This window comes from Centropristis striata, chromosome 3 (genome assembly GCF_030273125.1).
Source record: "Centropristis striata isolate RG_2023a ecotype Rhode Island chromosome 3, C.striata_1.0, whole genome shotgun sequence".
Classification (NCBI taxonomy): domain Eukaryota; kingdom Metazoa; phylum Chordata; class Actinopteri; order Perciformes; family Serranidae; genus Centropristis; species Centropristis striata.
Window position 1 is genome coordinate 25,247,316 of NC_081519.1, and position 12,165 is coordinate 25,259,480.

The 12,165-nt window shown below is 38.0% G+C and overlaps 1 protein-coding gene across 2 annotated transcripts in view; it reads right to left on the reverse strand.

The window, feature by feature from the left end:
- arhgef10la (Rho guanine nucleotide exchange factor (GEF) 10-like a) overlaps positions 1 to 12,165 on the reverse strand; it is a 154,517-nt gene that overhangs the window by 11,320 nt on the left and 131,032 nt on the right. For both annotated transcript variants that reach the window (XM_059328377.1, XM_059328376.1), the window contains one exon: positions 6,622 to 6,793. In XM_059328377.1, coding sequence (XP_059184360.1) covers positions 6,622 to 6,793 — 172 coding nt within the window. The remainder of the gene's footprint in view (positions 1 to 6,621; positions 6,794 to 12,165) is intronic.

The following is a 12,165-nucleotide window of genomic DNA, read 5'->3' on the forward strand; positions in this document are numbered from 1 at the left end:
AGTGAACATGCGTCAGAAATAATATGGGATCGGCTTCCACAACTAAAGAAACAGTTTAAACACTTTCTTGGAAATTGACACTAAAATTGTAATCTTAAATACCATTAATTATTATAGTAGCTATTTGTTTTATGATTCTTATATCTTGTGTATGTGAATGTCTGGAAAGAATCGTGGGCAAATCTCATGGTGGAAATCATGAAATGAAATAAAGATGATTATATTTTGAAAAATAAAATTAAAAAAACTATTACAGTAGCTTGAAATGAGAGTTGAGAGATTAAAACTCCAATTACCCCAAAATTGTGAAGCTGTGAAAAATGTAATAAAAACAGAATGCAATGATTTCAAACCCTTTTCGACTTTGATTTAATTAAAAACTGCAAAGGCAAGATATCCAAAGCTCAAACTGGGAAAGGTTTGTTTTTTTTGTAAAAAAAAAAATACACTCATTCTGAATGACTGAAATTCTTGACCAAAACAAAACACCTTAAGGTTACATATTTAGGAAGGTTATCGGAGAGTTCAGATAGGAAAGACTTTCACAGTCAATAACATTAAGAGTTTTGACTTTAAGATCAATAATTCAATTCCAGAGGGAGGCTCTAACTCATCATACTTGCACAATGTGAGTCTGTGACTAATCTTTAGAACAAAGCACTACATGCTGTCTGTTAGTGACATGAACTATAAAACTGACTTAAAAAGGTGGACAGATGTGCATATATTTACCTTATCATATTAACATATGATATGTTTTGTGCTTACGTCGAGCTGCTGGTGTGATAAACATGCAAACATACAATGTTGCATTCATTATTGTCAGGGATCTGTACTATGAAGCAGTGTTTTTATACCGATATCATCCTACAACAGAGAATTATTTGAGCACTAAAGCCTTGTACTTGTTGTATCTTAAAGATATGAAAGTAAGTCTCATCATTACCATTTTGAATTATGTTTAAGATTTATTTTTCATTACTTAAGTCAGTTTAACAACTGAGTTGCAGCTCAAGCATTCACTGAGAGTCTTATGTGTTTTTCCTTTATCTGTTGGTTTCATTGTCTTTCAGTCAAAGACAGAAACAGCCTGACTAGTATTGTGAAGTCCTGCTCTAAGATTACCAGAGTAAAACTAAGAGACTTAAGTTCCTTTTGCAACCAGCAAATCCTCTGTAAAGCAGAGTGCATTTTAGCCTCCCCGAGCCATGCCCTTGCGCGTGAATTCTCTCTGTTACCTTCAGGGCGCCGTTATGCCCTTCCTCTAGGTGTAAAACAAATCGCTTCTCCAAATAATTTGTCCCCTTTGCACTAAGACTTTTAAATTCTTCATAGGGTTTTTTATTTCTTTCTATTTATTTATTTTTTCCTTATTTCTTAAATTCTTAAAGCAATGTGGTTTATAAATATTCTGTATGCAGTAGGCTATCACAGGCTTTTATAGTGTGTCCATTCTAAGCTCCATGTTGTCTGATGTGTGTTGTGTCGACTATTTATGTATTGACTCTTTGTTGTGGGCCATGTGGGCCGTATGAACAACGACAACCTGCTGCTCAAAATGAATTGCCCCTTGTGGGATTAATAAAGTTGTTTGAATTGAATTGAATAAAGAATGAGGCTAAAATTGGCATACAGGTCAAAACATGAATGTCTTTACAGTCAGATATACTCACGTCCCAGTGATAATATTAATCTGAAACAATACATTGTGCACACTAAATTTAATTATTACATAGTGACATTTTGAGTACATTTTTTCTGTCTTTTACATCTTCTTTTGTCCAGCACCTTTGATCTTTTCAGCAGTGATATTATTATATTATTTTTTCATCTTTCATTAATTTCACTACTATTTATATTCACACCTTTTGCTTCTGTTTTTGCTGCTGTGACAAGTGAATTTCCCCATTGTGGGATCAATAAAGTATTATCTAATCTAATTATAAGACTTTTATAAGAATTTTTCCATTCACACAGTCTGTGATTTTTACATGGATAATGTGTTTAACTAATTTGTATTTGTAAAATCTTATAGTTTTTAATATTAAATTTCAATTAAATTCAATTTTATTTCTATAGCCCAGAATCACAGATCACAGGGCTTTACAGACTGTACAGGACACAATACTGTCCAATGACCTTCACAGCGGCCAATGAAAACTCAAAAAAGCCCTTTAACAGTGAAAAAAAGAAGAAATCTCAGGGAGAGCAACAGAGGAGGGAGGGAGGAGCACATGTGCAATAGATGTTGTTGTACAGAACAGATCCACATAGTAGAATAGGGAAGAGAGAGAGAAGAGAAGAACAAGATGAACCATGACAACAATAATAGCACCGACCCTGCAATGAAGGCTGTGGCTAATAAAGCCGATTTTATGTGAAAGCACTTATAACTTCAATGGGAAAACCAGAGTTGACCGACAGAGTTGATAACCACCGCTGTGGGAACGATTAGTGTGTTTGCAGTTGTTGCCAGGTAATGAAAGGACACCCAGCGTATGTTGACCTGGCTTTGTAGTACAGAGCCCAGATGTGATGAAAGTGAAGTGATTTTGGGATGATTTAATTTTCCCTCACAGTGTGCGTCTATAATCCTTGGGGTGAGCTCAACAGTGATTTTCTGTGGATGATAGAGGTGTGAATAAGCGAATCGGCCCCACGATACGATTTTATCCCGATACTTGAGTCATGATACGATATTATTGAGATTTTAAGCATTTTTCGATACAGTGAGTATTGCGATACAATGTATTGCGATTCAACTATTTAACTGCATTTTGTGTCCACAAAATTAAATTCAATCAGGAATTGTTTTGTAAAAAAGAAGAGAAAATTCTCCATCTATTCATCTCACTTCAGTCTTTTTATTTCTCCACAATGAGAGTCAAAGCCACAGACTGACCAACAAAGTATCCAGTCAAACTGAACTGAGCTGATATCAAATATGTATGGACGACAACAACTGGAACATTTTATCAAACTTTCCTAAACTTCTCCTCAAATTTTTTTGAATGAAATGAAAAATGAAAAAAAAATCTAACTTTGCAGAGTTATTTCAACAACTTCCCAACACGATATGACACACATGGTGCCTATAGATTCCTTAGATCTTCTAGTTTCATATGGTACCAGGATCTCCAGTACATTACTAAAAGTGTGCCCGCAAAAAAACAAACAAACTTGGCGGGCATGAATTGATATAATATCGCCAGACAAAATATCACGATGCTATGCTGTATCAATAATTTCCCCCACCTCTAGTGGATTAAGTTCCAGTTTTCCATCCCGTGACAGAGCATGACTTAGGCGTCAACAGAAGTTTTATATTGTGAAGTTTTCCGCTGCAGAACTGTTTTTGTACTGTTTCTGCGTTTGTGAAGGGGAAAAGGATAATCGTGCACTCTTATTATACATGCACTTCCTTTGTTTCCACTTAACAAAGGAGTGAAAAACATTGTTTGTTTTGGATTTATTTTTGAATTCCTTCTGTGGTCCCTCCGCTCCTGGCTCGCACTGTGGCCTAGTTATATATAGAACCATTTACCATAATATCCAAGGCAACCATAATTGAATTACACCAGCTCTCATGTGATCGCCAACTATGAGAATGCTCATTAACATGCGTAGCTGTATTTACATGTTTGTTCTGCGTCATGCTGAGATTATGATGATTTGCACGAGTGGCTCAACAGTGTCATTAATTAATTAATTCCAGTGTGCGTGGATGAATCACCCAAAGTTTGAAGCTTTGGGTAGAAGATGAAGTGGAAACAGAGTAGAGGAGGAAATTGAGCAAACAGAGCAGATGCCTTGAGGTGAAGACCTTGGAGGGTCACAGCAGTGGGTTAGGCGTTGTCAGTAAAAGGAACTTTTATCTGGATCTGCCTGCCACCAGAGCACAAATAGACTCTGAGGTGAAATCAGAAGTTAAGTCTGAAGATGTGGGAGCCAGGCTTTGTCTTTAACAACAGTGATAAAGAGGGCACTTGAGCTTCGGGAAGTATAGCTTAACCTCGAGCGATGTTGCACTTCTAATTTCTGCAGTAATGCACACACTCTTTAGCGTGCATCGGGTTTATCGTGGAAGCCGGTATTTGCCTTAAAAAGAAGATGTCTCCAAAGATAAATGTTTCCCTGTGATATGTCACTGAGGACTTTATTTTGGAATATTATTTTTTCACCCTCAGGATAGAACTATTAAAGGCATTAGTAGAGAAGAGATCAGCAGTTTCCTCTGCCTCAGAAACTTCTCTGTTGTTTACTGCAACTGGAATTCCCTGTTGAGTATAAATCACATTAAGGGGAAAGGATTAGGGGTATATCATTACTGCATGTCCTAGCATAAGTCAAGGAGAAACCTGGGGGAGCGGAGACCCACAGATAGAAGGAAACTATCAGTATTTTATGTGCGGTATCTGTGGTTGTAGAGTGTCGGGGGGATCCTCTTTTCTCTTGTGAGCTCAACAAATCACAACTTAAGTCAAAGATCCTCTTCCTTTGGTGGACCCTGAAGACATGAGCTGAGCAACTCTTTTTCTTTTCACCCTGTAACTTCCCCCAGGGCCAAGCCTTGAGGCTGCCACCCTTCCTCCAATCTGCTGCATATTTCAAGGGGAAAGCACTGGCGCTGGGTGAAAATGACCTTTTGGGTCACTGGTGCTCTCCAGATACCATGGACATAGGAGCCTGCTCTCCTTTAAGTCTCCTCTTGAGCAAAAAAGAAAAGAAAGAAAGACAGAAAGGAACTTTGATCTAAAAGAGAAAAGTTTGGTGTATGAATCACATTCCTGTTTTTTTTATCCTTTGCTCTTTAGTCTAGTCACAAGAGAAAACCTATTTTTTTCTGATGAGATGAAGTGCTACCGCAGCTTTGAGTATTGCTCTAAATACATCAATCACAGTCTGGTGTGACTCAACGAAAAAGGACAAAATTTTCAATCCAGATGCATTTATACTACTCCCCGAAGCTCAAAATGATCTTCACATGTCCTGAACGAGCTGATGGCCCACGTGCTGCCGCCTCAACATGTCTGAGGCGAGCTGACTTTGAGTCAAATGCACTGTGGTTATCACCATTAGACAGCTTTAGGTATGCTTCGTTGCTATCTAATTTGTTTACCATAGTTCTTTCCTCAAAAAAGGAATAAAAAACACCCACACTGGCTGATAAATATTTCATCCGTCATGAAGGAAGGCACACAGGAAGTAATGGGCTATCTGTGGCATCCTAAACGGACTAAAGGAGAAGTGAAACGGGGGGTGAGGGGATTTTAAAGCAGAGCGGATGAGATGAAATGGGGAGAAAGTGGGACAAAAAGAAAGGAAAATATTAACTCAAAAGGGAGGGAAGATGGGAGGTACATGCAGAGAGAAAGAGGTAAAACTATCATGACACCACTGGAGCATGGACGTTTAAAGAAAGGCAAGAGTGTTTCCATGGGAACCCTTGGTATGAAAATCTTTAAGGCTGCCATTTTACTGCACCTAAATGACTTTATTTCTTTTTTATTAATCCCTATCTCTCACCCCGTGGCTCTATTATGGCTTTGTGAAGGCCTGAGGTGGATACTTATTCAGGTCAGTCCCCTGAGTGCAAGACCCGAGGAGCGACTCGGACAAGACAAGAATACCATTTAACGTTGAAGAGGAGCGGCGCCATCTCAGAGCTCTTATAGAACAAAGACACAAAAGTGACCTCTACAGATCAAATCTAATTCTGTGGTGGTTGATTTATTAAACATCAAAATTGAGGCAAAAGATTACTATTTTGGGTTTTTTTTTGTTTTTAAAACACAAAAACGAGTTTCAGCTAGGGGCGGGCGATATGGCCTTAAAAGAATGTCACAATATTTCAGGGTATCTTTGCAATAACAATATTCTTGACGATATGAAAAAATACAAAAAAAAAAAAAAATCAACCATAAATCTAAATTTTAGCGTAAAATGCAAATAGCAGTATTCAACAGCTGAAAAATACAAAAAAATGTACTCTTGACTCTTAGAAAATAATAAAAATAATAGTGCAAATGTCAGTTGTGGAATGTAACTATGTACATTAACTCGATGACTACTTAACTAGTACTTAAGTACAATTTTGAGTTGGGTCTACTTAACTTGCATATTTCCATTATATGTAAACTTTATATTTCTAATTCGCTACATTTTAAAATATTTTATTTTTTTACTCCACTACATTCAGCTGACAGCTTTAGTTACTTTTCACATCAAGATTTAACATAAGAAACGTGATTAAACATTTTTATAAATTAAACCACATAACAGTGTATTAAGTAGTTACAATAAGTCGTACCTTGACGACAGTAAAATGCTGCTTAAATAAATGTATTTATTTGCAACGAGTACTTTTACTCTTTAAGAACATTTTGTTGCTGGTGCTTTTGTCCTTTAACTTAATTAAGTTTTGAATGCAATGATTTGACATCACTAGGCCAAAAAGTAGGAATGTTGCCATTATCGCATATGCATTTTTTTCCTCATATAAAAAATAAACCGGTATATTGATAGGATATGGCACAGCCCTAGTTTCAGTTGCTCTGCAGGACAGAGGCTGAACTCTGTTTAAGGAGGTCAGACAGACTGTGATGTGCAAAGTGTTTGTACCGGTTTTCAGCAGCGTTGAGCGTGTCGAGACGTTGATTTCCTGCAGAAGCTCCAGTGTTTCAGTATGGAAGAGACGGATGGAGGAACCCTCGGAGAACGCCATCCACACCCCTCCGCCGGCACGCGCCATGTGTGCCACGCTGATCATCGGGTCGGGGTGGACTTCAAACCTCTGTGAGGGAAACAATAATACTGTTATAATTCAGTTTTCATATTGTGTCTCATAAAAGATCTGCCCCAAACATGGCATTACAAGACATTAGTTTACAAAATATACAACTTCCAGAAATACAAAATTGCTTCCTATATATTTCTTAAACAAAATACTTAAAATTAACTATACACATAAAAAAGAACTGCTACATTACCTGCAGTTTATCCTTTTTTCTCATTTCACATGTTTTCTTCAAATAACAGGTAATATAAATGTATTTTTAAATGTGAACACATCATCCAGATTCACAAAATGACTATCTATTTTTATCTCACTAAAGAAAGTATTGCGTAGTTCTCAATCAAAGACACCAAAAAACAAATCTGCTTTTCTTCTGTCCAGTTTTGTAAGTGATAAAATAACAGATCTCATCTTTTGCTCGATACACTGTGTACAGCATAAATCTCAGGACCATATTAATATTTCATTATCCGACATGTACGCGCGAACAGTTTGGTCCATATATCACCAGATCATTGCTCTTTAAACTGAGCAAACACAGATGATCTGAACAAACAAATGTCGAGCCTTTCGTTTTTGAGAAATGCCTCACCGAACCCAAAGATACAGAGGGTCCACAGCCAATCATTTATTGATATAAATATCTTTCTTGACAGCCCGCTTTCTTTCATATCAAGCAGCCGAGCTTTACATATCTCCCAGTTCCTAACCTATGTTCCCTACTATGGCTAACATCGGTGCTATTTTAGATAAAGGCAACATGGAAAGAAAATGCATTCCTATCATCAAGAAAATTGTTTTTTCCGTGATGGCAGATGAAACACTTATAAAGCAAAATAACTGAAAGGTGAGCTCTCTCTTCTTTGTCTTCTTCTGATCATGAACAAAAAAAATCCATATAATCTGTGCTTTGTTTTTATGTGAATACTCACATAATAAATGTATTATTTGATTTGAAACAGCAGCCTTATGCTTTTGTTATTGAAATTTTGGTCAAATTTGGAAGAACCAATTTGTCTTCTATAGTTTATTTATATTTATTCACATGTAATAAACTGATTTTTACATATCTTCCAGTTCCTAACATATGTTCCCTACTATGGCTAACATTGGTGCTATTTTAGATAAAGGCAATATGGACAGAAAACATTTTTTCCATGATGATAAATGAAGCATTTCAATAACAGAAAGGTAAGCTCTCTCTGTAGTCTTATTCTTGTCATTAAAAAATAAATAAATCCATTTCATCTGTTGACTAGTATAGTTGCCTTAGTGCAATATTTCAAATAATTGCATTGGTCTTTTTGATTCTAAAAGGAGTTTGGCCACATCACAACTTCTTAATTTATTAAAAATGCATGTGGCTATTTTTCAAAAGAATAAAATCCATGAACAAAAGGAATTAGAATGAAAGAAAACAAAAAGATAAATGCATCAGGCACAAATCAGAGCAACAAAGGAGGAACAAAGTCTGACTGTATCGAAGGACACACTTTCATAACAGAGCCTTTAATTGGTACGCCAATTATTGTGACAGACATTTCAAAGTTGATTTACTCCAGTGTTCTTTCATTTCAAAACACAGCAAGATAACTGTCATGTTTATATCATGACATGACGAGGTCAGTCGACGCTGCCTGTGTCTCACACTCTGCTGTGGCTCCTCACTTTGCTTTTCCTGTAAATAAAGTCTAACTGTGCTTCCTAATTCTGTAATTTACAGAGTCACTGACACACGGGGCATGTTTTTGCATCATTCCCCCGGCTTCTATCTTTTTAAGAGCACAATAGAGAAAGAGAGTTTCAGGCACACAGTCTTAATGAGTAGCTTGAAATAAATGCAATGAGCCTTATCATGGCAACACATGCAGCCCCCGCGGTCCAAGGCGTGACAAGGGTTGGTTTGGGCATCATCTTGGAACTCATATCACTGTCAATGCATGAGTTGCATGAGGCTGGGCAATTAGTTAGTGAGAGCGGGTGAGTGAAGATGAGAATGCACCCCCCTCCCCCCCAGCCCAACCCAAGTGCACCGGCGGACAGGGATTACCACCTGTTTGTGTGCCCTTGCCAGTGGGTCCTCCTTTGTTTGAAATTAGGGAAAAGGAGAGAAGCCTTTGATGTGTTTTCTCTTTTAATTGACTTCTCAGCAGAGGGTGCCTGCTCCGCCAGGGAAAGGATACGCTATGCATCTCTTCATTTTACAAGTGCAGCCATCAAAAAGTTAGATATCCGTATAAAATATTTAAAAAAAGGCAAATTTCACCTTCAATAACATCACAATTCATATAAATTGACAAGTTTGTAAAGAAAAACACACAGCCATATTGTGCTGTATATGCTGCATAATAATCATGTTTATCATTAACAAGCGTGGTGGGTCTTAAAGGGGCTTCCAGCTCATCAAGGGCCGACATGCTCTAACGGTTTGGTGCCATCTTGCTTACCATATGTTTGGAACCACCTGGAAGGCACTCCGGGAAAATAAATGTACGTATAGTCTCACATGAATCTCAAAAAGGTGCCTCAAAATATACAGGGTGTCCATAAAGTCTCTTTACAATAGAAAAAAATTACTACAAAGGCAATTGATGAGATATCTTACTCAGATTTGTTGTATTACCTCAGTGGTTATCAAAGTTTTTAACCATGTTGCATTTGTGTATTTCATGTTCCCTGTTGATGAAACAGGTAGTGGTGAAAGAACCCCTATAAAAACAGCTACTCCTCAAGAGAAGGCTCAATGTGTATCATGGTTTATTGAAACAAAGGGCCTGTTTACAGGACAACACTCTTGGGTGAATACGACAAAGTATTTATATTTTTATATTTATATAAGTATAAAATTATCAGATGTGCCTTTTGTTTGGACGGCAATGGCGTTTATGTTGCTTAAAAGTGCTCCACCATTGTGTTTCCATCTAAATCGTTGAAAACACAAAAGTGTCTGATCAGCTCACGCTGGCTCTCGATGCGTTTGCGTAACATCCATGTTCAGTCCAGGCAAACGACAACAAACATGTTGGACTATTTCTATCAGTCAGACATTCAAATTGCTCTAGCAGCTCTGATAACTATCAGGAGTCCCTCTTGTGCCTTTGTGGCATTGTAATCTAACATTATTTGCAGCAATAGCTCGACCTCCTTGTCTGTCAAGACAAAACTGTCTTTCTTACTTTGCTTCTTCGCCATGTTTTGGTTTTCGATTGTGGGCTATTTCGCTGCTACGAGTAGAAGTAGGAGAGAAGAGAAGTGTCTACTCATGGCGAGCTGTTGGTGGTGTTGTGTGGCAGTGCTTCACAGTACCACCTAGACACCTGGCTAATTACTTCATGTGATTTCACAGACTTTTGCGTCACAGTATGCACGCAGATTTCCACCTTGAGACGCTCGTCTAAACACTTTTGTGTTTTCTGTCCAGATCGCCTCCATCCAAACAGGGCTAAAATCCCGGGGGGACGGTTTCTCCCCATCTTTGATCCTCAGGAGACGGTGTTTGGAGGTGAGGAGGAGGATAACAGACTGACAGTGAACATGGCAAGAAATCAAGTATCGTCTTGATGTGCTTCATGCTACTAAATGGTGCCCATGTACAGGTGTATTAAATGAAGCAAAAAACCTTCAATATCTTAGTAATAATTTCCACATATCTGTCTGATCATTTGTTTTTTTTTAATAATTGTTTTAAGTTGTCAGGAGACTTGATGGACACCCTGTATTTAAATCAGTTAATATTGCAAAATAAAATTCTGCAAATGTTTCCTGGAGAATATCGACCAAACATGTGGAACGCCCGTTGCTCTGTGTCAAATACAGGATAAGCACAAGCCACAACTGTTGCCCCCGTCCAGCCACCTGGTATTAGTCTGCTGAATCCAGCGCTGCTTACAGAGATGAGGTGGTCAGTGAAGCTTGACAGTAGTAATGTGCCCTTTACACTAAACTCAGCAGTGTCACGCTAACAGCAGCATCCCTCCACCAGCAGTGGGAAATAACAGCAGAGCCGAGGCCACAAACACTACAGCTGGTCTGAACAGCTCATTAGTCCTTCATTACGCCAGGTGACAAGGTGTCTTTGTACTTTCCTGAGTGCTAAGTCCACATCTCCTCCCTGAGCTATGGCGAGGGATTCGTGTGGACATGTGAGTGATAGGAGAAAGTAGGCAGAAAGAGAAATAGTAATGGGAAGAGGAAGGAACAAGGCCTGCCAGTCAGCATTGATCAAAGCCTGTATGTCCATACATGTCCCACTTTGTTAAGCTTTGGTTACGACTCAGACTTCCACAGAGTGTTGAAAGTTTGTGGAATAATACAGAGTTTGGCTTTCAGAAAACATACAAAGAGAGCTGAGATGTGTCTGAAATAATGACACAAGTGTTGGGGGACTTGAACAAAAGGATGCGCAAAACATGTAAAAATCAAACAAACAAAGAACTGAATTATAGTTAGATTGAAATCAGCCCCTACTGTGTTGCTCTCTACAAAATAAAAATATTTGATTGGCTGAGATTCCTCATTTTCTCCTCAATTAAGTTGTTTCAAAATTCCCATTGTGTGCCACGGTTCCTGCTGCTATCAAGAACCTTTAGTTGGCCTGATGGGAATGTAAATGGAGTTTGTCATTTTTCAATTTTACTGATGTACCGAGATGTTTGTCCTTTCTTGTGTGTGTGTGAGAGTGAATCTGTTGAAATTGTTTTTTCTTTTAGCACATCAAAAAGTGCTGTCCTCTTGCGTGTAGACACTGACAGCAACGTTTTACTGTGAACAGCATCCTGTGGTGGATTGGAGAGCTCACATGGCTGTAGTAATTGTAAGTAAAAACAAATAATTGGGGGAAAAACAAGCTACAAATGGAGCTTTTTTGGGTTGCGGGGCTGTTTGTTGTTGCAGTTCCTTGGCTGACCACACAGGATAACTGAATAGCTTCTTAATATTCTTAATAAATCCGTGGTCCAACTTTGAGCTTACATTCCCCGGGAAATGACTACAGGGAAGACAATGTCAGTCCTCTAGTTTGATAAATATCCATTAGATTTGTACAGACATAAACGGTCCCGCAGAGGATAAATCCTAATGATTATGGTGAAAAGATCAAATGTTATCATTCTAACATGTTAAGCTAAGATTGTGAACATGGTAAACGTGAAATTAGGGATGGAATTACTAGGAATTCTCTTCTTACCTATAGTTGACTGATCATTGTATGATAGTTTGGTTTGGTTCTTTGTTTGCTCATTGTTCCCTTTGTATTTTAGCTGTGAGTATGTACAGAAAACAGCAAAAATGACAGATTATTGTCTGACAAACATGTGACTATCACCTTGGTGTTTCAAAAGTTTTGGTGCTTTTCTGTAAAAAGAACTTCC